The following is a 27,867-nucleotide window of genomic DNA, read 5'->3' on the forward strand; positions in this document are numbered from 1 at the left end:
ATGCGCGTATGTGTATGTGTGTAGGGGTGATTAGGCAAATTCACTCAGGCTGTAACCCTGCAAAGGAATGCCACCACTTGGAGAGGCTCACATATACTAGTTCAAACTAGATTCTCGGAAGACCAACAGAAAAATAAATGATTTTTGGATAAATATCTGAGTTTAAACTAACACAGAGCCTTTTTTCTGAACTAGAAAATGGAGAGGACTTTCCGTGCAAGGGGCTCCCCAATCCTTTCTCGGAGGAGTAAAAAGATTACTAAGACTGTTGGGTGACCGCTGGTAATTTTTTAGCGGAAATATAGGAATTGTTTTTAATAAGTTTTCTCTGTAAAGCTTTCACCTTAAGAATACATGTGCTTGCTTATAAAGAGTGTGGGGTAATTTGTGACTACAGGCAATTACAGCTGTTCATAGCTTTCAGAGAGGAAGTAAAACAGAGACACTGACCTTTTAAGGTGATCTGTCTTGTTGTGGATACCACAGAGTAAGCCAGGAACTGCAGTCTGGAAAAAAACCTAGTCAGGATGCAGAGAGACATGTGTCTTCACCCAAGAGAGGTGACAGCTGAGGAGCCAGGGGCCTAGAGGGGGTGCCCTTGGTGGACCACAAGCAGGGAAAAACAGGTTCAGTTGCCCTGAACTGTGACCATTAGATGGAATACAGAGAACAGAAATAAAGTGATTGAAGAACAAAGGAGATTGACTTGTGAGCAGGACAATAACTGTCTGTTGGTATTTGAAGAGTGTAAATGTCAAGGAGGAAAAAGAATTATTGAAAGGGCTCAACAGAGTTTTACTAGGTGTAGAGGGCTGAGAAGGAGGAAAGGGATATTTAAGAAGAATAGAAGAAAGAATTTCATCAACAGCAAAGTCTACCAGACCATGAAATAGTCTCCCAAAATAAATGGAGGCAGTCCTATAGCTTGGGTCATTTAAAATTAAATGGACAATATATTCAAGCATATTCTGTAGGGAACAATCCAATACTGACTCCCAGGGGATGCACATATCAAGCTAATAGGTAGTTTCTATCTCTAACAACTATGAGTTTCCAATATATTATAGTGAATTGGTGTATTTGAACAAATTGGATGTTTCATAGAATCATAGAAACATAGAACTGGAAGGGACCTCGATAGGTCATTTAGTCCAGTCTCCTGCACTGAGTATTATCTAGACCCTATTTGATAGGTGTTTATCTGATCTATTCTTAAAAACCTCTTCTATCAGAGGTTCCACAGTCTCCCTATGCAATTTGTTCCAGTGCTTAACTACCCTTACAGTTAAGAAGTTTGTCTAACCTAAATCTCCCTTGCTGCAATTTGAGGAAGTTACCTACCTGTAAATGGAGGTTCTTTGAATGTGTGGTCCCTATTTATACTGCATACACGGATGTGCTGCACGGCATGCATCTGAGTCCAGAAGTATTTCTTAGCAGTATCCATTGACCCACACATGCATAGTGCGTTCCCTTGTGCTTGCAGCCAAGGATATAATAGGTTGTGCAGGTTGATGCGTATCCAGTGTCCCTCTTACCACCGTGTAGTCCAGTCCGCACAGAGGGGATGGAGAGCAGGTAGGGGAATACAAATAGGGACGACACATCTCAAGGAACCTCCAGTTCATAAACAACTTGTGGCTCCTGATAGCGGTGGGGACAATGTAAATGGAGGGACATCTGACTACCCCAGTTGTCTCCTCTTGGAAGAGCTTCCAGCCCCACCTCCTTGGGCCAGAGCAGCCAATCCTGCTGACTACTAGGGGGCTGAGGACACAGGAGCAGGGAGCACGTGCCTCTTGGCCCGGATCGGGCCAGCCCCGGCTGAACAGAGGCCAGCGAACCCGCTTCTGGCGCCTTCCCCAGCAATAATAGTGACTGTCATCCAGGGTTGAGCATGTGAGGTTTGCAAACAATAATAAGATACATCCAGCTGAAGCTGGGGAGGTGTGTGGCACGATCCAAAATGTCCACATTATTCTCATCACATTTCTTTCAAAATAGGTTTTAAATTAGTACTATTGATTGCAGAAGGATTGCTTAATACCTGCTCAATGCAGCATAATGATGGAGACACATAATACCTGATGCTAATTTTCTTATATTTTATCCTCTTCCTATTAATTAGAGAATCACTGAAGCTCTGTATGCAAGAATGGATACGTTGTGTAGCCCTCACAAGGTCACTGAATGAATTTACAGTACCAGTTATCAATGCAAAGTGGCTTTTGGTTGTGATGTCAGTGGAAAAACAAATTCTTAAGAAACAGAAACTTGAATCCCTGTCACTCATATGCAAAGGGGTTGAGTGAATTACCTAACACTTGGCTAATGGGGAATTAACATTAGGTGGGAGGAATATTTGGAAAGCCTATAAAATCAATAAGAATCTTATTTAAAAATAAAGGTGTGCTATGTTTGTGTACTTTTAGCAACCTTGTAGCACCTGGAGTGAAGTCTTCCACGCCTGCTAGGCATCCTCCATCTGTTCAGCACAGGAAGCTTTCATCTAGCATTTTAGGTTACAGGGAAGTGACAGTCTTCTATCTCGGGCAGGAGACGGTAGGAAGATGCATAGAGAAAGGGAGCTGCCACATTTTCTCAATAATTTCACAAGAATATGACCCACCTCTATCACTTCCTAAGAAAATACCATTACATCCATGCTTCTTAGATATCAAATGTCTCCCCCTCCAAAAAAAAGAAGCCACGCTTTTCAGCACTGATGCATAGGAGAAAGCAGAGTGCATAGTATCTGTACAGCCTAGACTGCATCTGTGAAATTAATACTGACATATGCCCCACATGTCTGAATGAACGTCTATATCCTCTACCCCAACAGGGCAGCTGCAATCAGCCAGACTGTCCTCGGTGCCTTTCTAAAAGTTCCATCTTGATAGGAGGGCTGGGCATTTTCACTTTGTGGACCACCTTCTGCATGAAAGTACTGTGAAGACATCTGTAAGCATCTTTTTAGGACTCTACTATCTTCAAGACATTGCAAATTTATCTTGTTCAGGTGAGTCCATCCTGGATCATTTTTCTCCCTTCAGTTCATCGATATTATTATTGTAAATTGTACATACAGATGGAATATCCAGATCATTGGACTGGGGATATTTTAATTTGTGTTTAGATGTATATAATATGCAAGGTGGCTTTACCAATACATCCTAAAATAAACACCTAAGTATACTTAAGAGCAGCAATATCCCAAAGTACAAATATATGCAACATACTGCAGTGAACCACATTATAGATGGATCTACAGGAGGCTCAGCCACGAGAGATTCCTGCAGAGGTTTTCACTGGATATTGCTGTCAAACTCACACTCACAGATAGGTACAGATGCTAAAATGGAGGATAAGCTTTCACAGTTTCACCTCTGGGAACAAAAATATTCAATGACTTTCCGTATCTTGGACATCAGCACTACCACACAACCAACTTGAGCAGAGGCCATGTGGGCACAAGGGGAAATCTACCCCTAGAAGACAAAATAGGTCTCCCATTTAAAACATCAAATCATATCTAATTCTTATCTCTGTTTAAAAGCAGCATATATTCCCTTCTGAAAGACCTAGTGTATTGGGCCACAGTTGGAACTTTTGTCCTCTTTTTGCACTGTTGATTGCATCACACTTTTCGATACAAATTCATTCTGATAAAATTAGCTGAATTCAATTAGACAATAAAGTGTATTTCTTAATCAAATGTTCTGATTTATTCTGAAGTCCTATCTTTAGGTTCATACTTAGTTTAAGTGTGCTTAAGTTTATGATTGAAAATGTTCTCTGTTCTCATTCATTTATTGGTTAAATTCAAGCAACTGAGTTTTCCAAAAATGCAAACTGAATTTTTTAAAAGAAAAAAAAAATAGGCATAACTCAATAATATCTTTTAAAAAAAAGCTTTTGGAACCTTTTGACGTTATATTTATAAACCTTTGTTCTGCCTTTTAGTAAAAAAAACAAACAAAACAAAACACACACACACACACACACAACAACCCTGTAATATTGTAATTTGATTTCTTTCCTTCCCCATTACTATGTTAAGAAGCTACATATTCTTAGATAAAAGAGCAAAATATTTAATTATTAAGGTAGGAGGGTTACAGTATTTTCTTTTGCATGATCATTGGTATTAGGCATTGACTGCTCATGGAAATAGAGGAAACAGGAAGTAGATGTATGTACAGGCTTTAGCAAGTGCGGAGCCCAATTTGTACTCACCCAGAGGCGCTCTGGGTCTTCGGTGGCATTTCAGCGGCACTCAAGGACCCACCACTGAAATACCGCCGAAAACCCAGAACGAATGAAGGGCCCGCTGCCGAAATACCGAAGACCCAGAGTGATGCCTGGTGAGTAAAGATTAAAAAGGAGCTGGCACGGGGCCCTCTGAAGCACTGAGCCCAATTCCAGGGAATCGGGTGAATTGGCCTAAAGCCGGCCCTGTGTATGTGTAAAGTAAGATTGTCATAAACAGATAGTTAAGGGTTAATGTCTCTTTTACCTGTAAAGGGTTACAAGCAGTGAACCTGGAACGCCTGACCAGAGGACCAATCAGAAGACAAGATACTTTCAAATCTCGAAGGAGGGAAGTCTTTGTTTTGTGTTGTTTGTTTGTCTGTTGTTCTCTCTGGGTTCTGAGAGTAACCAGACGTACCTACAGACTATCTAATTTTCTGTTCAAATAGTGAGTATAAGTACAAAGACAGTTTAGTCTTTTTGATTGTTTTCTTTATTTGCAAATGTGCATTTTGGTGGAATGATTTTAATTTGTATTTGTGCTGGAGGGAAGGCTTTTCTCTAGTGTCTATAAGCTGAAAGACCCTGTAATATTTACCATCTAAATTACAGAGACAACTTTTACTTTTTTTTTTCTTTCTTTTATTAAAAGTTTTTCTTTTTAAGACCTGTATGATTTTGTCCCCTTGTTGAGGCTCAAGGGAATTGAGTCTGTCCTCACCAGGGAACTGGTGGGAGACAGGGAGAGAGAAGGTGGAACCCCTTTGTTTTAGATTAACGGAGCTTGAATCTGTATTACCTCTTGGGGAGAGGGAAAGAGGAGGGTGCAAGGTGCACTCCTCTCTGTTTTTAGATTCAAGGAGTTTGAATCACAGTGATCTTCCAGGCTAACCCAGAGCGGGAAAGCTTGGGAGAGGCAATGGTGGGGGAAAGGGTTTACTTTCCTTGTGTAAGATCCATGGGTCTGGGTCTTGGGGTCCTCTGAGAAGGTTTTGGGGGACCAGAGTGTACCAGGCACTGCAAGTCCTGGTTGGTGGCAGCACTACAAGATCTAAGCTGGTAATTAAGCTTAGGGGGATTCATGCTGGTACCCCACCTTTTGGACGCTAAGGTTCAGAGTGGGGATTTATACCATGACAAAGATGGATTGTTCAACCTAGCATACAACAACATATCTGGGTACAGTAACTCCTCACTTAACATCGTCCTGGTTAATGTTGTTTCATTGTCACGTTGCTGATCAATTAGAGAACATGCTTGTTTAAAGTTGTGCAATGCTGTCTTATAATGTTGTTTGGCAGCTGCCTGCTTTGTCCATGGCTTGCAGGAAGAGCAGCCCATTGGAACTAGCTGGTGGGGGCTTGGAACCAGGATGGACTGGCAGCCCCCATCAGCTCCCTGCTCCCTGTGCGGCAGCCGCCCAACAGGCTATCGAGTGCCTGCATTTCAGCTGTCCCTCCCCCAACTGACATGTGTTGTTCCTGCCCTCTGCCTGGGAGCTGCTCCCGGGAGTCTCCTGCTTGCTGTGCAGGGAGTGGGGAGGCAGAGAGGTGCTGATGTCAGGGTGTCCCCCTCCCCACGCTTCTGCTCCCCATTCCTGTACCCCATCTCCACAGAGCGGGGGGGGACAGGACAGGGGTCAGGATGGAGGGAGCTTGCAGGCAACAGCAGCTGTCTCAACTTGCTGATCTACATAAAAAGGCAGTGTTCTTAGAGTGGGGTCAGCATACTTTAAGGGGCAATGCACATTTCTCTTTTACACACGCACAGTATGTGTCTCTGTCTCTCCTCTCTCTCTCTCTCTCACACACACACACACACACACACACAGTGTGTGTGTCTCTGTCTTACACACACATGCACCTGCACCCCCCACGCCCACTCCCACATTTTGGAATGTGAAAGGAGTGGTGTGCTCCAGAGGGATAGCATGGGTTCATCATCACGTTCAGTTTCCAGAGGGAATGTTTGCAGTCACTGCCATGCTGTCTCTCCTCCCTCATTTCCTGCTGCCTTGTACAGTGTGAGGCTACATTAAGAACAATGCGTTAACCCTTGAGGGGTCAGCTAAGTGCTAGGTCATCATTTAGCAGTAAGGCATTCCCTGGGAAATATCCCACCCTCTTCCACCCTCTGTCTTCACCACCTCAACCAAGCTTCACAATCATCATAGCTATGAACAGTATTAAATTGTTTGTTTAAAACTTGAGTGAGAGTGTGTGTGTGTGTGTGTGAGATAAATATCGTGGCAAATTGCCGGTACTGTTATGCTGGGTCTCGCGCTCTCTCTTCTTTGGGGAAGGTTCAGGGCATCATTGCTTGCCTCTGAATTGGTATTTTAATTACCCCACTATTGTCCTTGAGGAGGGGAGTGGAGAGGGAGGGACCTGGGCCCGCCCTCTTCTCCAGGTCCCAACCCAAAGGCCCTGAGGTTTGTGGTGAACCACTTGAACTAGCGGTTCCTTCCCCTGGGCTACTTCCCTCTCCTGCCCTTCAGCTTGTAAAGGGGCTTCTTGCCCTCCTTTTACACAAGCCAGGTGCCCCTTACCTAGGGTTTTTTGGATTTCTCAGCCCACCGCAGCACTCCTCCAAACTTTCCTTTTGGTCTCTCTTCAAAACTGTTCTCTTCTCCAACTCCTTCAAACTGCTCTCTGCTCCAACCAAACCTTCCTGCTCCATCTCCCATACTATCTGACTGAAGCAGGGGGTTTTTATCACATGACTGACTGCTGGTGCTCTAATTGGCTTCAAGTGCTCTAATTAATCTATAGCAAACCTTCCTCCCCTTGCAGGGAATAAGGCTCCCTGCTAACACTCTCCTGCTGCCCTCTGGCCATGCTGTATCACAATAATTTACATTAATTCTCATGTGGAAATTGGATTCACTTAACATCATTTCACTTAAAGTAGCATTTTTCAGGAATGTAACTACAATGTTAAGCGAGGAGTTACTGTATATCAGCGGTAGTGACAACCAGCCAATAGCAGAAAGAATGCCAGTAAACTGCATCTGTTCCATGTCTCTCACACACTGGGTCTGATTCTCTGATCTTTATGCACACAAAGCTATCATTGATCACAAGAGAGCTCTGCCTGCACCAACACTGCAGCTCTGAGCCCAATGACTCTTTAGCGCTATAGACTATGAGACAAAACATACGTTTAAAAACATTTTATCCTAAACCCTAATTCCTTTAACTTACATCAGTGACTATATGGCACTGTAATTCTTCCTTGCTCTACATGTTCCAACTATAATATACACCTGAAAATGCTCCCAACACTTAATGGAGGTGTCACGACTCTAACAATATAAAACCAACATTTTCTTCTCTTGCTTCAAAATGTCTACCATGTGGCTAAGCGAATGCCTGCTCCCACTTCCAAGCCAGCTGGTAGTGAAGGCTACTGACCTCAATCTGCTGAATGGCTTCTTCCCGCAGACGGATGGCCTCCAGGTCCTCTTCTGTGATTTCCGAGAGCAGGGCTTGATCCTGACTCTGGTTCTGCCACATGCCATCTCCTCCATTAAAAATCTTCTCATCATCAGCCAGGTCGGAGAACGGGGTCTTGGGGCTCTGCTGAGATGGGAGAAGGAAGTAAAACAGGGTTAGATGTAACAGCATGGTGACTGCCTTACATACCAGGAACATTAAGCAAAGCACAGCTCCTTGTACCAGATATAGCACCTTTGGAATGCCCCACATTTATGGAAATCACTCCTGTCCTGGCTTCCCAAGCCATCACACACTTATTCTATTTAAATTCTCAACCTATTTATCACTGTGGGCTGCATTTGTGGCCCATATGTTTCATGGGCTGCAGGTTGAGAACCACAGCGCCCCTCACCCTAAAACTGCCCACAGTCCCCTAGGCCTAACGCCCCACCCAGAGCAGGGCCAGAAGTGGAGCCCTGGGTGTGGGCCACGCAGCTGGATCCCAATATGGCCGCGTGAGGCCAGGCAGCAGCCAGGATCTGAACCCTGCCACGCAGGGCTTGGCAGCAGCTGGGACCCTCAGCACTGGGCCAGGAGCGGAGCACCCAGAGAGGCTGGCATCCAGGTCCTGAAAGGGGGGGGCAGGAGTGGAGCCCCACCTAAATTCTGGGGCAAACCTCCTAGTTTCCAGAGCCCCCCACCAAACCTACCCAAAGACCCAGTCTCCCACCCCGTGCCTCACTGCGGCACTCAACAGCCTCCTGCTGACAGGAACGCTGGTGCAGGCTGCAAGACACTGTCTCCCCCTCAGCCAGCCCCGCTGCCTGCCAGATCAGAACGGCAAATTTTGAATTTTTTTTAGCACAGAGCTGGGCTGCAGCTGTATGCTAATCGGGCTGCACGTGGACCATGGGCCGCACGCTGAGACCTACTGAGACAGATGATGGGTAGGAAAAGGGAAGTATTATCCCTGTTCTATAAATGGGGAACTGAAGAAGTCAAGTGACCTGCCCAAGGTAACATGGAAGTCTTGGTAGAGCTTGCAATTGCACTGAGATCTCCGGAGACCCAGGCCAATGCCTTAGTCATATCATCTCTCTCATCTTATATATCGTATCATATATTTCATCATATAGGCCCTGATCCAGCAGAACACTTATGCACATATTTAAGTTTAAGCACATGGGACTGTTATTACTTATTATGTCATTTTACCAAAGCATATGCAAATTCCCTACTCTGAAGACTATGATCTAATGTACAGTACATGAGTTATCAGAGAGTAACAAACCATACGTAGGACGGGAGTAGTAAGGAGAGCAGTAACAGCCATACGATAATACAGTTATCACTATAGGCAACTCATGGTTCCACTTTGGTTTGCTGTTTGAATTAACTCGCTGCTCACACAACAGGTGTTCGTTTTTAGGAAGCATTTAAAGCTCCGCATAGTGTAACATTAAGCATATAAGCGGCTCCATGAAACTGTCATTGCTCCCAGTTTTGATTAGCAAAAGTTGAACTAAAATGGCAGTTCAGCTGCTTGCAACGTTATGAAGTTGGACGACGACATGGTGGTTGCTACCTCAGCCACAAGCGTCTCTCAGGGGTTGTGTTTTGGAAGGAAATACTTTGGTACTTTGCAATGGTTCTGGTTCTGAATGTTGCCACGTGCCCTCAATTTCCATTGAATGAATGAGAATCAAGAGCTCTCAGCAGCTCACTGGTGGGGCACAGCACCCTGCAAAATTGGGTCCTAAAAACCGCAGTTAAAAAACAGTCTTCTCACCTTGAAAGGGATGACGACCCCAGCCACAGGGTATGTGACTGAAGAGCAAAAGAGCACCTGTAAAATCATCTCTGTTTCTTGGAGGAAGGGTGACGGGAGAGCAAAGAGATGGGAATACAGGGCCCAAGAGATTCAAAATGGGTGCCTAAACTCAAACTCTTAAGGTCATATTTCCTCATCTAATGTGTGTTGGATTTTCAGAAATGCTGGGCATCTGGCTCTCTGACTTCAGTTGGATCTGCTGGACGTTCAGGGCATTTGGAAATCAGACCACTTATTTAGGTGCATGAATATGGACTTAGGAATCTAACATTGGGCACTCATTTTTGAAAATCTTGGCTGGGAAAATCAATAAAATGTGAGGGGAAAAGTGAGCCTAGGGGATGGTTTGAGGCTGTACGCATAAAAACCAGGGGAAATATTCAAAAACAATGTTCCCCGAAGTTATACATAGAGAAGGAGATCCTTGCCATCAGTATTTTCCATTATTTCTCCCTCTCCTTCCCTAAGAACTATTTTCTGGAGTGGAAGGATATGTTACAAAAGGAAACGTCACAAAAAATAAGTTTTAAAAATGCATTAAAAATTACCAAACAATATTTTAATAGCATGAAGACATTCCAGGGGGTGTATTATTGGTCCATTAATAGATGTGTCAGAGCAATACAACACCCTGGAGTACCCTAATGCAACTCTTGCAGCCATGAAGGTCTCTTCTCAACTCAGCACATGTCTCAAGTATTAAGGTTAATGGGAGTTGTGTACACAGTTAGCACGGTCACATTTTCACAGGGCTATCCAATCGCAATTCACACAGTCTTCATCAAATTTATTCGGTGTTTTCTAGCAGTGGCTGTATAGGATCAAGGGGAAAGCCAGCACCCCAACAAACATACAGGAGATGACATGGCACCATCAAACTATGCACACAGCTAATCTACATAACCATGAGTTCCTCTCACTGTTACCCTTGTTCTATCTTCCTCTACTCCCTATTTGTTACATGCACTTGTTTTTGTGTCTTGTCTTAAATTAGAGTTAAACTCTTTGGGACAGGAGCCATGTCTTCCTAAGCAGTTTTACAGTGGGGCTGCAGTCTTGACTGGTGCCTCTGGGTGCTGCATTGCAATACAAGTAAACAAATAAATAACAATAATCCACCCCTACCACAAGAACAGATATCGCTCCAATATCTCCTTAAAAAGCCTGGGCACTGATGGGTTTAAATAAATTATGGTCCAAGCATATTATACTCGTGTTCTTACTATTAAACAAACTGGTGACATGAGTTAACTTCACAGTCACTGAAGACAGCTGTGTGAATCTGTCTCCTGGACATCTTGCAAAGAAGCCATATGAATATGTGATCCTGTATTAGGATGTGTGCTGGCTGGAATTTCCTGCAAGACACAAACATGGAGCGGTGTTAACTCTCCACAGAGTCATTATTGCTGGCTAATGTGATCCATTTTTTGCTGATTATTTTGATGTAGTATGTGGCCCCCATACAATGGGTTGAATGAACAATCCCCTTGTTTTCAAGCAGCAACAAACAGAAACTCTCAGCTAATAAAGACTTGGATTTAAATGTTTCAGAGTGGTCACTGTGTTAGTCTGTATCAGCAAAAACGAGGAGTCCCTATGGCACCTTAGAGACTAAGAAATTTATTTGGGCATAAGCTTTAAAGGATACCTGCTCCTGTATTTTCCACTTCAGGCATCTCATGAAGTGGGTTCTAGCCCACAAAAGCTTATGCCTAAATAGATTTCTTAGTCTCTAAGGTGCCACAAGGACTCCTCATTTTTTTTTGGGGGGGGTGGATTTAAATGCGTAAAGAAATCTAATTTGATTTAATATTTTGGATTGTAAATTATATTTTAAATTGGGTTTTACTTGTATTTTCCTTACATTTTGAATTTTGTTTGTTACAGTATTTGCCAATGCTACACTGATAATCAACAAAGTTAGAACAGAAGCACTCGTTGATCTTCCATAGTTAAAGTTGCAATCTGAGATGGGTTTAAAATGAGGCGTAATTTTCTGGTTTCCTCTATACATATGTGGCTTTTCAGAATGAAATTTGCCATGGTGCTAGATTTTATGCTATTTGAATTTTCTATGTAATTGTTGTTTGGATTCTTTTTATAAATTTTTAATAGGAAGTGTTTGAGGTTCGTCTGTTCTTGAAATTTGCCTGTGGCAGGCTTCTGTCAGTGTGTATCTTTACAGCTAAAATTGTATCTGCAAAGGTATTGGTAGAGAGGTGGAAGAGTTCAGTACTTGTGATGTGCTGGATAGTTTTTGAAAACAAACTTTTAGGACTAAGGGTCATTTTTTGTTGTTATTCAAGATATGTGAAAACTAATGAACAAACAGTAGCCAAGCACATTCTCTCCATTGGATAAAAACTTCTCTGTAGGATAAAATCTTTTCTGCCTGTAGCTACAGTTTTTTATCAGATTTTATCCTGAAAATAAGATTTTATGTGCACTTCTTGACAGAAAAAGTTGTATCTGGCCAGATGGATAAAAATTCTGTCAGTAGCTGTACTTCTCTAGCAGATAAAATCTTCACTTCAGCAACTGCACTCAGGGGTGCTGAACCAATTTACATAATGGGAGTGCTGAGAGCCATTGACCCAAACTGTAAACCCTGTATCTGATGGAAACCACTTCAAGCCATGGGCTGTGGCAGCACCCCAGAACCCCTAATTCCAGCACCTATGGCTGCGCTTCTGTGACACATCCCCAGAAATTACCTTCACGGAGTTTCACCCCCCTCCAACACTTAAACATTTTAATGGGAAAAACATGCAGGAAAATAATACACAAAAACTTAATTGTGTAATGGTTAAAGTTGCCACACACAAGATATGTGACAAAAAAAAATCACCAAAGCATGGAAATGAAAAGTTAAGCCACTTAACACTATAGGCCCTCTCTTTTTCCACCCACAAGCACAACCTTACAGCTACTGTATCTACTGTACACCAGAGATCCTGCACAGCATATCTTCAGAGGACTAGAGAATGTCCCATACAAAGAACATTTGCTTTGTCCATGACTCAAAACTACAGCCCTCTTTTATGCACCTAACTTTCAAGACACCATTACTTGTAATGAGCACCAGTTATGCTCCTACTGGAAATTAAAAGAAACAGACCAAACAGTTGGACAGGTACTTGACGGAAAGGTCAGGAAGTGCTGATGAAGCTAACACACATATATTATTACAACATGCTGATATTTTGCTGACTTTTCAACCCTAATTAGGCTTAATGTGAATTCAGTTTATCATATTGCATTATGTCAGTGGTGAACGAGTTTTCTCCATTGGCTGTCTCTAGAACAAGGGATCCTTGAAATGTCATGGCTCCCTCTTGGCTGCTGTCTTTCACAGCTTTCTTTTTTGACTAAGTGGGAGAATACACGGGGAAGCTATTAAGAAGTCTTGCATGCCAAACTCCGTCACTTGCTTCACTTTCTTTTATTACAGTGGCTATGACAAAGCTGTCAGCGTCCCCAGAACTTGTGGGAAGCAGATCTTACAACTGGAGTGGCAACCTCATTCTGGAAGACAAAGGAAACACACATAACATTTACATAACTTCTTCACCATCCACACACACTGTCTCGTTAAAGCTTCCCTCATAATCAGGTGTATTCAAGTTCCACAAGAAGTTGTAAAATGCCTTTTCTATCCCAGATCACACCACTATGACCCACGTCATCCCATGGCAGTAGTTTGACACCCAGCCTCACTAGTGGCCAGTTCCTAACTAATGGCATACAGAGCCACTTCATTTCTAGGTCCTCAGTTCAAAGCCAACCCCGGTTACGTACTCAGGGCCCTCCTTAGGCACAGGGCTGCAAAGGGCACCTGAAAATCTGGGGCATCCCTGGATCTTAGTGTCCACCCTCCCACCTCTTCTTATCCCTGTCCTGCAAGCTCCCACCACAGCTGGCTGCTGCAGCTTGGTGAGTCTTCCTCAGGAGGGGATCTAGTACTTAAAAAGTGAAAAAAGCCTCTAGCCTGCCAGACCTATTAGCACAACCACTGAAACTGTTAAAGAGCCATTCACATGGTAATAAAGCCATTTAACAGGCATTTGCCAACCCCCAGGTATATACTGTCCCCTTCTGAATTTACTGACAAAAACAGTTGTGCATGACTGTAATATTTACTCAGAACATGTTAGTATACAGGATCTTAGTTTAAAATTTGTTTTAAAAATATTTCATTAATGTGTTGCTGAAGATTATAAAATCACATCTGTAAAAAATCCTTGCACAGATTTTTAGATGCACAGTTTGAGTATTTATCTTTAGCCTTAAATATCTGGATCTTCAAAAGATCACCCATATCTAAAATACACGCGTGCCCAGGCTGCCATCAGGCATAGAGGCACCAGGTTAATAATATTGCATAGGACCCCATAGGGGGTCGGCCCTGTACGTAATAATAACAATACCTAGCCTTGTTGTTCGCACTGTACTTGCAAGATTTCAACAGAGTCACTCCAGATTCATATCCATGGAATGGAGAGGAGAATCTGTCTCACATAATCAAACTGAATACTACAAATGGCAAGTTGGTCCATGGCAACCATTCACGATCACGTAAATCTGTAATGCAGTGGGCACTTCACGCACACCAGGTTGCAAATCAAACAGGGGTGCTGTCCCTCCTTTATGCCTCAGGATTTCCTGTAACCCTAGCAGGAATATGACCTCAATAAGAAATCACGCACACACATACCTTACCTGAAGAAAGGTATCATATCTCATCTAGGGAACTTTTTGGCTGTAGCATTTGCACAAACTGGAAACACACCAATGGAGAGACGTGCATCTCTTACTTTAGAGTATGTGTACACATCTAAAGAGTCGGACTAACTTTCATGAGGATAATTCCACTCTCAGTAGCATGCATGAAGATTAACATTTAATTGCACTTGGAATAATGAGGCCAGAAAGCCTACATTAAAGAACACGAAAATGCTTTACAGAAATGGCCCAAAATACAATTGCTTGCAATATCATTAGTTACAAAGTTGGAATGTTATTGGTGAATTTTTACTACATATGTTGGCGTGAACAAAAATGACATGGAATAGCCAGCTCTGTCTTCCCAGCTGCAATATAAAGCTACATTAAAAAGACACAAATTAGATTAGATAATCTTTCTCAAACCATCCTTCCAAAAGAACTAACCTTGCAGACTCAGAAAGATTTATAGATGTATCTCGTCAAGCAGAGGCCCAAAGCAATTACAGGTAGAAAAGCCTCAGGCAGCTGCAGAACAAGTGGCCTGGGACTTCTAAATCTTTTAGAGAAGTGAAATAGTGATATTACAACTTTGCATTATCTTTCACACAGAAGAGAGTAGCAGTGATTGGTAACCAGAGCTCCGTTATCTTATGAGAGGTACTTTACCCTGTTAACTGGGGGAAAAATCCAATCAGAATGTATCCATTCCATGCCCTCCTCTCTCACTCAGCATGACCTTCATTAGACACTGTTAGAGACATTAATTTCAGTTCCTAAACTACAGTTGCTTTAAATAATATATCTTCTATCCATAGCACCTGCAGCTTCAACATGCACAATTACAGAAATCACTCCAACTTTTTAAACTATGTAAATATAATTATGATGTACCACTGTAGTCTGAGAATAAACTCTGTGTGTGTGTGTGTGTGTGTGTGTGTGTGTGTGTGTGAGAGAGAGAGAGAGAGAGAGAGAGAGAGAGAGAGAGAGAGAGAGAGACTCTGTGTCTGTGGTGCCTTTACATTTATTGTAACTAGTATCTTTCCTAGGTTGCTGTTTTTCTTATCAACACTTGGTCAAGTTTCGACTGGAATAAGATGGTACCAAAGCCAAGCAAGAAATAAACCATCAGTTCTAATGATTTTCTGTTATATGCCAGTACTTGCAGCTATGGGAACAGTGAAATAGTGGGACAGGTTTCAGAGGGGTAGCCGTGTTAGTCTGTATCAGCAAAACCAACAAGGAGTCCTTGTAGCACCTTAGAGACTAACAAATTTATTTGGGCATAAGCTTTCATGGGCTAAAATCCACTTCATCAGATTCATGGAGGGGAAAATACAGTAGGCAGGTATAAATACACAGTACATGAGAGTTGCCTTACCAAGTGGGGGGTCAGTGCTAATTCAATTGGCTCGTTAACACTGACCCCCACTTAGTAAGGCAACTCCCATCTTTTCATGTGCTTTGTATTTATACCTGCCTACTGTATTTTCCACTCCATGCACCTGATGAAGTGGGTCCTAGCCTATGAAAGCTTATGCCCAAATAAAGTTGTTAGTCTCTAAGGTGCCACATGGACTCCTCGCTGTTTTTGCTCAAATAACGGGAGGTATCTGTAACATCAGTTTGTATTTCAGCACATCCATATTTGTGTTTAGCATTTTTCATCCTTCTAATTGCTGAAGTCATGAAGCCTATAGAAAGACTTATTCGTCTCATGGAACTGGAAAAGACTTGGTAACATAGCAGCTTGTTCATCTCCCCTACTGTTTTATTCTCTCTTGCTGCAAGAGCTTATTACCTCTCCTAACCCATCCCTAGTGATCTTGACCTCAAAGGGTTCTTCCAGTTCCTAGTTAGGCTCACTATACTTTGAGCTTGGATGATTTCAACTATGTGCCTGTGACAGCTCAGGTGGAGGAGAAATAAACTACAGTTTTGAGGCTCAGCAATCTGAATTAAAAGGGCTCTTAGAATCATAGAATATCAGAGTTGGAAGGGACCTCAAGAGGTCATGTAGTCCACCCCTCTGCTCAAAGCAGAACCAATTCCCAACTAAATCATCCCAGCCAGGGCTTTATCAAGCCTGACCTTAAACATCTCTAAGGAAGGAAATTCCACCACCTCCCTAGATAACCCATTCCAGTGCTTCACCATTCTCCTAGTGAAAAAAGTTTTTTCTAATATCCAACCTAAACCTCTACCACTGCAACTTGAGACCATTACTCCTTGTTCTGTCATCTGCTACCTCTTTGGAACCCCCTTTCAGGTAGTTGAAAGCAGATATCAAATCCCCCCCTCATTCTTCTCTTCTGCAGACTAAACAATCCCAGTTCCCTCAGCCTCTCCTCATAAGTCATGTGCTTCAGCCCCCTAATCATTTTTGATGCCCTCCGCTGGACTTCACAGATAGTGTGTCTTTGCAGCCACGGGTGACCCAGGTCAGCCAAAATCTAAAAGGAGAGATCTTCTGCGAGAACCCCCTCAAAGAATAATTAGTCTTACTTGTACTCGCCCTCACATCAACATGTGTTGGCTCCCTGAAATGATGGCATACACCAGTGTCAGATACTGAGAGAGCTGAGTCTTCAGTCCAACCTTTCACTGTAACTATGAATTTGCCTATCTGTACCTACCTGTAACTATCACTAAATTCTTAGGCATGCTCTGTAAGAAAAAAGCTTTGCCCACTTCTTATAGTCTTCCCCCTCCCTTTATTTGAGGGCTTTATCTACAGTGCCAACAGATGGTCCTGCAGCAATGTGAGTGAAGTGGAATAACAATGATGAGCAGAGGCATAGACAGTCCCTTCTCCACAATCTCATAGTAATTTTAAAAGAATCCATTTCATTTAACGAGCAAAGTTTTGATCACAAACATCCATGACACCCAGACTCAGATACTGTGCTGTCACCAGCTTCAGACGGCATCTGTATATATGCAAAATGACGCAGACAAATGTTTCCTGGGTTTGGGATAAATGTGTGTTGGCTGGTATTTTTACTGCATAGCATCACATTTTTTAAAGCCATTTCTGCCCTTTCGTGGCTGTCTGAATTATAGCCTCATAATTCTTAGACTCCACAGCATTCTGCCCACTGGCAAAGTTTTCCAGCTGCCACAGCTGAAAACTGTACAGTACATCTCTTCTATAAACTGAGAACAGGCAGAAAGCCACTCCACATACAGCTCCCTCTCTGAATTTCCCATACAGCCATCATTTCTGTATCTAGGTACCAATTACAAGGGTTAGTAGGAGAATCGTGGCTGTCTAAGATCCACCACATTCTACGCACCTCCCAATAGACAGTCATGCTTTCGGATGGTTAGTTTGGACACTGATTATAGAAGAAAATGAAAAAAGGAAGAATGCCACTGGTTCCTTTGGTAGCATCCTTTATTATGGGAAGAGGATAATCTTTCTTTGGCTTCTGAGGGGGGCAAGGACCAAACTCAGCCTGATTTTCAGTGGCAGGAGATTCAAAAAACAAAGGTCCATGAATGAAATTGCCCTGCCCTTGAGAGATTCACCTTCAGCACAGTGACAAAACCCCTGCTGATCATAGTATTTTTGGAATGAATGTGGGGGTTTTAAAACAGAGTGGGAGGAAGCTGATGGGAAAGAAAAGGGAAGCAAGTCCTCTTCTTCCAAGTGACTCTTTTTCCATTTCAGAGAGGGAACAAATGACCAAGACAAGATTTGCTGCATGCCAATGGCATTTGTGCAAAATGGAGTACACATATGGTATTATATATCAACACCAAACAAATGCATTGGTGGGCTACGTTCTACATGATGCAAGTGAAAGAATTCATAACTATTATCCACTAACTGCTTTTTCAGATTGTCCGAGTTCTCAGACACCTTCATCCAGGAACAACTTTGACCTCAGCAGAGCAAACAGAAGCCTCTTTGGAAATAAAGACTTTTGCCACTTTTTCTGCTGACTGCTGCCATAGCTTCATTCCCCAAAGTTTGATATACGTTTCCATACTTTAGATAGTTAAATATTTACAACATAAGAATCTATTGTAGAGGGTTAAGCACCATGCTAACATGTGACTGACCCATGAGAAAAGCCTGCCCATTTCACAGCCTCTGTATTGTTCAACTTCAGGGTGTAACCATGAATTTTCCGTAAGGTGATCCCACATTAGGGTGACTATATTAATTTTGGTCTACTAGCCAGATTCCAATCTGGGTAATCATATTTCATCTACCTTCATGCCCGTTGCAATTTCAGTTGGTATGGGATTCTTTACTTCCTACCAGGAACAGAACATAAGTTTCCTGAATCCCTGGCCCCGTGTCCAAACCACACTGAAGTTGTACAAGCATAAGGAAAGGTTCACCCTTCTCCTGGCCTATACACCCAAGTGCTTTCATTCCTTTCATTAGCCAATGTGACCAACAGTGTCGGTTTTATGTCCCATCCACCTCTAACAGCATAATAAGTCTTCACACCACACAGGGATACTGGCCACTGACACTAAAAGAACAAATGCCAGCTATTATTTACAGGCTTTTCTTGTCATGTATTTGAACACCTCAAATGGTAAGGAACTATGGGCCACAGCATCCCTGTGAGGTAGGGACACACTATCCCTCTTTTACAGATTGGGATATTGAAGTGCAGAGAGCTTCAAATGATTTACTCTGTGCCACACGGGATGTTTCTCCACGGAATGATAATTAACAATAATAATAAAAAAAAAAACACCACCACCACCACCACCTGGCTCTTAAATAAGTCTTTTCAACAGTAGATCTTAAAGTGCTTTACAAAAGAGGTCAGTAACATCATCACCATTTTACAGATGGAGAAACTGAGGCACAGAGGGGTTAAAACAATTTGCCCAAAGTCACTCAGGAAAGAGCCAGGAATACATTTTCCTGAGTGCTATATCCACTAAGCCGCACTGCGGATATACTGAGTTACTGACATTAGTTTCAGTAGAACCCAGGTTTCCCATGAGGGTCTAACTCAGCTCTGCTTAATTTGTAGAAAGTCATTAGATTAGAGCCTGAAGTGGCAAAGCTGAACAAGTCCTTTGGTGACTGAAGAGTCCAATCTTTGAGCCACGGGCTTGTTGGCAGACATTGCAGATGGTGTTTGAAGACACGGTTGGGCTGTGATTGCTACGTGACTGTTGTCTTTCCTGGCGTTTTTCAGCTACCAGGGCAGCGCGGTTTCCCTCAAAAGTGGATGTTCCCCCTCTGACAAGTCTTCTCCAGTTATCCCTATCCTGGGCTGCTGTCTCCCAGTGTGTGGTGTCGATGCCACATCTCTTGATGTTTATCTTGAGGGTTCTTTAAAGCATTTCTTTTCGCCTCCCTGTTTCCTCACTCCTTTGGTGAGTTAGGAACACAGCAGTTGTTTTGGTAAGTGAATGTCAGGCACGGGCACACTGCCTGCTCCATCTCAGCTGGTGCTGGATAATCAGGGCCTCAACACTGAAGATGTTGCCCTCTGTGAGACACTGACACTGTGACGATCCTCCCACTTTATGTTGAGAATCTTCCAAAGAAAGTGCTGGTGCCGGCGTTCCAGGTTTTTCAGGTGTTTTCTGTAGGTCACCCAAGTCTCACAGCCGTAGAGGAGAGTTGGGATTATCACCACTTTAAAAACTAAAAATTTGGTGTGTGTTCTGATGTTGTAATTGTTGAACGCCGGTGATACAGTCTGCCAAAGGCAAGGCTGGCACAGTGAATTCTGTGCTGAGTGTCGACATCTATACCTGCCCTCTGTGAGAAATAACTGCCAAGATAGGCAAAGTATTCTACATTTTCCCGTCCTCCTTTGTTGATGTAGATCTTCCTTGCTGAGTCTGATGACTGATCAGGGACTGGCTGCTGGGGAACTTTTGTTTTGCCGATGTTCAGACTTAGCCCTAGGCTTTTGTAAGCTTCAGCGAAGCAATTAAGGGCTGTTTTTAGATCCTCCTTTGAGTGTGCAACTACAGCACTGTCATCTGCATATTGGAGTTTGGTTATTGTTGCTAATATTACTTTAGTTCTGACATGGAGATGAGAAAGGTTGAAGAAGTGGCCGTCAATCCGATATTGGATGCCAATGCCCTGTGGAAGATAGTCTTGGGTTAACGTTTTCATAGCTGATAAGAAAATGGTGAAAAGCGTGGGTGCAAGTACACAACCTTGTTTCAAGCCTGTTTGGATGACACATGGCTCAGAGGGAGAGCCACTGCACAGGATGGAGGAAGTCATCTGATTGTGGAGGAGTCTTACAATGGTGATAAATTTGCTTGGGCAGCCAAACTTTGACATGATTTTCCACAGAGCCTCATGGTTGACAGTCAAAGGCTTTGGTCTGATCAGTAAAGGCCATATACAGCTCCAGGTGTTCCTGACATTTTTCCTGGATCTGCCTGGCTGTGAAAATCATTTTGGTTGTGCCTCATGATGGTCTGAAGCTGCATGGGGACTCCGGAAGTACTTCCTCTACAAGAGGGAGCAGGTGATTCAGTAAGATTCTAGCAAGAATCTTTCCAGCAATGGAGAGGAGGGCAATGACTCGATAGTTGCCACAGTTGACCCTGTCTTCCTTTTTGAAAATGGGAACAATGTTAGCATTATGTAAGTCAGCAGGAATTTCTTTGGTGTGTCAGATTTTGAGAAGCAGCAAGTGAAGCTTGTTAATCAGTGTTTCTCCTCCTACTTTCAGTACATCAGCTAGTAAGCCATCAGGACCTGGTGCTTTATTGTTCTTCATTTGTTTAATTGCTTTGCAGATCTCCTTGGGTGTTGCTGGGTTGGCAAGATTTCCCAGATTGGGTGCTGAGGGATGGAGTTGATGGTGTCGTCAGTCACAGTTGATTCTCAATTTAGAAGCTTTTGGTCGTGTTCCTTCCAGTGATTTTTAATGGGTTCGTTATCTTTAAGAAGGTTCGTATCGTCTTCGGTTCTCAGAAGTGAGAGGCCACATGAGCTCGGTCCGTACAGGATCTTTGTCTCATAAAAAAGCTCTGCATATCATGTCTGTCAGAGACTGTTTGGCTTTCTTTTGCTTTGTTCTCCCACCATGTGTTCTTGATTCCTTGGTTCCTCTTTTGAACTTCAGCTTTGAGCTGATGGATAGAGCTCTGCTTCTGACTGGATTGTGGTTGGTTTTGCCAGTCACAGAAAGTTTTGCTCTTCTGGTCCAAAAGAGCTGCAATCTTAGTGTTGTTGCTGTCAAACCAGTCCTGAATGGTGGCGGGTAGCAAGACCGATGGACTCCTCGCAAACCTCATGGATGGTCTGTTTTAGGGCTTCTTTGACACTTGTGTTGTCATTTCCAGGTGTGCATATGGCACCTATCACAATGGAGCACTGATCTATGATTGTACACCCTAGGCTCTAGTGCAATGCAAATAATTATCTGCTTTAAAAAGGGCTACCCATCCTACCAAACATCACATGTCTCAAAGTTCTTTTCTTTCCCTTGGTACACAACAAGTTCCAGACTTGGCCAGAATACATGCTACTGGTGATGGAGAGAGTGGGTGGAAGGGAACATATCTGTAGTCTGCCTGTAATTCTAATGTCTGTATTCTTCAATACACAAAAATGGCACAATCCTACTCAGTCTAACTTATATGGAAGGAAATTGTTAATGAATAAAGGGTTCTACTACATTCTAGGGATACGTAATATGCAGTTTTAGATAAACAAATGAAATTACATTGAGAACATAGAAACTGCCTCTCACATTACGGGGGTTTGAATCCAGACCAGTGAGGGGTTGTGTCACCACTTGTCCTGAAACCTGGGAGCCTTACAATGCTTTGCTGCTATAGTTCCCTACCTGGGATGCTCACAGCTAACCTACACAAGCATGCAGTTCACACCCTGACTGTCTGTGTGCTAGGCAGTGATGTGTGCTAGACAGCTCTGACCCTAGAAGCCTGCCTAATGCCCTGCTCTCAGGCTTGCACCAGACTTTACAACCAGCAAGTGACCTCAACACAGTCCTAGTCCTGAATTTCCCCATATAACGCCTGCCCTGAAGTATCCAGTCCTCTCCTGGATCACCCAGAGAAATAATACGGTACATTGCTGCTGTAAAGAGTCACCGTATACTGCAATGTATTACTTTAACTGGAGTTAATATTCACGGCAAGTTGAACACAGCCCTGAGGTGGTTTATAATAAAAATAAACCATTTTCTTAACGAAGGAGCAGGGATTCAGTGGATTCAAGTATAAGGCATGAAGCTAAACAGAATTACAAACACAAAACAAAAATAGGGTTCTAATGGCTAAGACTTAATTTAACAGCTACCGTTCAAGATAAAATCCTTACTGCATGTTTCTCGCAAGATAACTCAAAAGGGCTGACCACTCCTTTGGCAAGGACCTCTCCACATAAGAACGTCCTTTGTCTCCCAAGTGAAAGAGATCATAGGGGCTCTCTTCCCCTCACTCTATATAATCCAGGTCCCAGAGACCCTAACCCCCCTACTCCCCTTAGGCTGAAGGACGCTTCTTTCTCAGCTTGCAAGAACTCTCCTCTCTTATACCTGCCCAGTGGTGGATGCCTGATATGGCTTTCAGCTTCTGCTTATATCTCCCAAAATTCCTTGTTGGTAGAGGCAGGTTGACCTCATGCTTTTCTTCCCTTCCTGTGGCCTTCTCATCCTCCTGCTAATTTCTATGCAAATAGAACTTCCATTGTTTTTGATCACACCTTGCTTAATTTCATTGGAGACTGGCAGATAACTGGGACATTCCCATCTGTCAGGATAGGAACTCTTTCTTCCTTTATTTGGCCTCACTATTTAGACATAATATCAATGAGTATTCACAATCCTTCCTATACTGGTAATAGATGCATTTTAAAATGATATTAATAACCAGTCTGATGCAGGAATTCATAATACACTTCTATAATACAGTTGTATACAATCAATTGATTCCATTGCTGATCATTTGAGGCTCAGACTCCCCTCTCTCTTTATAGCTCAGATAAAATTCCTCTTCCTGCTGGGGGTTAGCCACGCTGTCTCTTCCCCCACTTGTTAGCTTGGTAGCTTTGTTTTCTGTCATGCCAATGTATGGTCTTTGCCTGATGATCAGGCTGGCCCAGACATGCTGACACCCAACCACCTTGTGAGCGTTCATGGTTCTGTTTACCGCACATGAAAACTGCAATGCCATTGTCTCTGGTCAACCCTGCTTCATATCTGTTCCAGACATGGGCAGATCTGTTTACCAACTCCTGCTTACCTGCCTGGTTTAAACACATTTCAGTCATAATTCCAGCACAGATCCATCACTCTTAACACATACCAAGCACATAAATCAGTCAAGACAATTAAAGATTAGTGAGTTATGAGCCTTTCAATGACATATTATGACACCTTTTAGATACAGATTATAACAATAGTGAATTGGGGTACAGTGAATTGATCGGGCCAGGTGAAACTCATTAGTGGTGGGCTCCCTTAACATCCGGCATTGGTATGCTCAAAGGGCATGTCTGCATTTACCTCCAGAGCGGTCAATCCAGCGGGGGTCGATCTATCACGCCTAGTGAAGATGTGATAAATCAATAGCCGAACGCTCTCCCATTGACTCTGGTACTCTACCGGAGTGAGATGCACAGGCGGAGTAGTCGGGAGAGTGTCAGCAGTCGACCTACCGCAGTGAAGACACAGCGGTAAGTAGATTTTAAAATGTTGACTTCAGCTACATTATTCACGTAACTGAAGTTGCGTAATTTAGATCGATCTCCCCCAGTGTAGACCAGGCCTTAGTGTCACATTGCCATGTAGGAATGGTCCAACCGTTCATCTAGTATAGACTTTTACCTCCTTCAGAGGTCTGCAAAGCATGTTTCAAAGAAAGGTGGAAAAGGGCCAGAACGAACCTGAGTAATCTGCCCTCTAGGGAGAGTTAATAAACATGTATGGTGACTGTGGCATGATGTTTCTGTCCAGCATGAAGCTGCGCTAGAGACATGCTCTGGCTGACACATGACAATGGGGTGGATCTTCATCCAGACAAACAAGGTGGGTGGCAACTCTCAGTACAAGATCAACAAAGTTTAACAAAACAAAAACAAAGAAAGAAAGAAAAAGTATATAAACTTCATTTCCATTAACAATAACAATATAGTCATTACTGATACACTGGAGATTTCAAGAGAGAGGAGCTGAAGATTATAGGCAAATTCTGTCATAAATGTAATTTGCAACCAAAATGAAATAAGTGAAATAAAAATGGGAAGCATACATATTATTCAATTGAATAAAACAGCACATCTGAGACTATTTGCCACAGAGAATTAAGTGCAAAGCATTTTGCTTCTTAGCTAATTTATTCAGTGTAAGTTTTTTATAGGGCAAGAAGTTGTTAACTTAATTTTCCAAATGGTGCCAAGAAGTTGGAAGTGGGTACAGACCGATTTATTTTCCTGGAATATTCCATATTGTATTTGTGTTATATGTTCATCAAGATGGTGACCTTTCATTAATGAAACTGTTCAGCCCAGCAGACCCATCACATGTGATTAGCAAGAAACATCCCAAAGGTTTTTACCACTAGGCTTGAAAAGCTATCAAAATATTTGTAGCACAATAAGTTGTGAACATGGAAAAGGAGAAAAGATCCTGAACAATTTTCTGTTCAGCCCCTCAGGAGCTTATCACCACAGCATAAGTGTTCAAAATGTGTACATTCTTCAAAGAACATCAGGATACTGGCTTACCTACCTGTTTTGCAGAAAGATGGTCCACAGATAGCCTTGGGATCATGACATCATTGCCTTTTTATAGGCTCACATACTATTCTTACTCCTTGTGTTGTCTTATTTATATTGTTGAATTTCTGCAGTTATAGTGTCTGGACCACCTCTAGGGAAGCCTATTGCAACTGTTCTTAATGTAAGAACTTTTCCCCCTTAATACTTATCCTAAATGTTTTCTTCTTCAGCTTCAGGCCATGAGCCCTGGCATCAGATCATCTAACATTGTAAATAAATTACTTATTCATCATGTATATTGTCACCTTGAAGGTATTTATAGACTGTAATCATGTCTCTTCTGGGTCTTCTTTCCTAGACTACATTCATTTAGCTCCCTCATTTTCTCACCTGATGCATTATATTCCAGCCCTTGTGTTATTTCTGTTGTCCTTATTTGTATTCAATTTTTCAAAATATCTTTCCTGAACTGTCAAGATCAGGACTGTAAGTAATACCCCAGGGTGATCACTCCAGTGCTCTGTAGCTTATATCAGTTTTTATACTTCGTATTAGCACCTTTCATCCAAAAAAACCCAAGGATTTTAGCAAGTGCTAAAGTGTATTCTGAAAAACCACTGCAAACACAGCAGCCAGTGGTTATGTGCATATGATCGCTCAATAAGTTTCTTAGCAGATGGGCTCAATTTACAAGTTAAAATAAAGTTGAGTCCCACCTCCCTCCCCTGGCTGCTCGTCTCAAAGAGAAACAAATTTGGGTCTTTTCCATCTCATACATCCTTATTACTAGTAAAGGTTCTACCTGAGTCAAACTTCAGCAACTCCACAGTGAACAATGGAATGACAGCTGTGTAACTGACTGAAACTTGGCAAACAATTTCACTGATGATCCACTAGATGGAACAGAATCCTGCTCACTTTCCTGTCACTGCCTGCATTGGCTCTGCACGGCTAGCAGGAGTGCACAGAACAAAACCTCATTTTAGTCACTAAAACCAGCAGATCTACCCCTGAACATACACAGGTGGCAGATCTCTCCTGTAAGAAGAGGACATTTTTACCCAGTCATTTTTAAGCCTAGAATGGCATTCAAGCCTCACAGTACCCTCTGAGGTGGACAAGCATTAGATTCTATGAAAAGCAGCAACTTAAGGTGCCGCAGGACTCTTTGTTGCTTACTACAGATCTGGACTAACACGGCTACCCCTCTGACATTAGATTCTAGCTTGTTACAGATCAGGATGTGGCATTGAGAAGCTACTGTGTCTACGTTAGAGACTTGTACCCTTGCAGCTTGCATCAATTCAGAATATCCCTCTTAGGCATTCTATTTCAAGTGCACAATGTACTGCCTCCGCACAGAATGGTCCCTGCAAACATACATTTCTGCACTTCTCCCGTAAATCCTGGCATGGCTCCCTACAGCAGGTGCAAAATTACTATGCTGTCATGTATATTTGTACCTGGTCACATTTTTGTTGTCTCCTGTAAATGGTTCTGTTCTGCATGAGGAGCCACATATGCGTTGTGGGGACCAGGGACTACACTGCCTTCGTGTTCATCAATGTTGCTATATGAGGTGTGGGTTCAGAGACAGGCAACTGGGCAGAGCAGAGGTTAGCAGATACTTCCTCAGCCCTATATCCTACCAGCTTGGGAGGAAGAGAAGAGCAGGACCATTCTGGGACTGCAGTAGAAAGAGAATTTGCACCACTGGTACCAATTGCTCCCTATACTGGCACTGCACCAGGGGGAGACTGGCTCAGTAGAGGATAACATGCTGGTTAGACGGTTACATTTCTTGGAGCAAGGCTATACCAAAAAGAAGAATCAGCTTGCACTATTGACCGGAATCTCAAATGTGGCCATGAGCTGTGTTGCTTGTGTTTGTGGATCGCAAAGGTGGTTAGCATGGTTAATTTATCGAATGGCAGACATGGCCAAGGAGGCAGTGACAAAGTTGGGACTGACTGCCAGTATGCTGGCTAACCACTAACACACATTTTTTCACTTGAATGTCCTTCTCTTCTTTCCTACCAGAGACAGGGCTCCATCTTGAGAAGTGCTGAATGCCTTCTGCCGAAGGCTCTCAATTCCTTCTGCAGTCACTGACCTTGGAGGGCACTCGGTGTCCCCCGAGGATAAGGCCCCAATAGGCTAAAGACATGCAGTGATCAAAGCTATATATTGGTACCCTTCAAGATCACGCTGCATCAAAACGTTGATAGATTCCTCCTGTATTTGCTCATCTTTAAAGGGTTATGGCCTGGACGTTATACCATCCGGTAAATTGATATAATGTGTGGTTAAAGGGGACTAATGGCTACAGTAATTGATTGCTTGATGGATAGCCAGAGAGCCCTTTCAGTATGTGAGTTTCTGCTACAGTCCAAAACATTTTCACTCTCCAGTTAACGCAGCACTGATTGCTCACATGAATTATCTCCTTCTCTGATTGCAGACATCATTTTTCCTAATGAAGGCTGCATGAGAAACAAACTGGAGGGGTGGGGGCAAGAGAATACAAAGTAAAATCCTTGATGTGGTGTCCTGTGAAGAAGAAATAGAGTCTACTGTGCAGAGACACAGATTATGGAATTTGTACTGCCCAGACAAGAAGTCTCTCAAATGACACAATAGATGGGAAGAAGCTGGAAGATCAATTTAAATTAGACAAGGCACCCATGACAGCCAAAGGAAGAGTACTGAATGTCGAAACAGGGAGGGTGTTTTTCAATTTTGGTCCTGCTCACCACCTTCCCGGTTCCTCTCCCCTTCCCCACACAGGCTGTGCTCATATGTTATGAAGATTAGTCCCATCCTTCTATATAGGGATTTATTCTGCAAGGTGCTAAGTGTCCCCAAACTGGGTGCTCAGCTCCTTTGAGCAGCTGCTTAGCACCTTGTGGGATCAGTTC

At 42.9% G+C, this 27,867-nt stretch overlaps 1 protein-coding gene across 16 annotated transcripts in view; it reads right to left on the minus strand.

Moving 5' to 3' along the window:
- The window catches only part of TSNARE1 (t-SNARE domain containing 1), a 757,898-nt gene that overhangs the window by 282,794 nt on the left and 447,237 nt on the right, over positions 1-27,867 (minus strand). For 13 of the 16 annotated variants that reach the window (XM_050940856.1, XM_050940857.1, XM_050940860.1 and 10 more), the window contains one exon: positions 7,665-7,832. In XM_050940856.1, coding sequence (XP_050796813.1) covers positions 7,665-7,832 — 168 coding nt within the window. The remainder of the gene's footprint in view (positions 1-7,664; positions 7,833-27,867) is intronic. The other 3 variants (XM_050940861.1, XM_050940858.1, XM_050940855.1) reach the window with 1 other exon arrangement.

This window comes from Gopherus flavomarginatus, chromosome 2 (genome assembly GCF_025201925.1).
Source record: "Gopherus flavomarginatus isolate rGopFla2 chromosome 2, rGopFla2.mat.asm, whole genome shotgun sequence".
In the NCBI taxonomy this organism is placed as follows: Eukaryota; Metazoa; Chordata; order Testudines; family Testudinidae; genus Gopherus; species Gopherus flavomarginatus.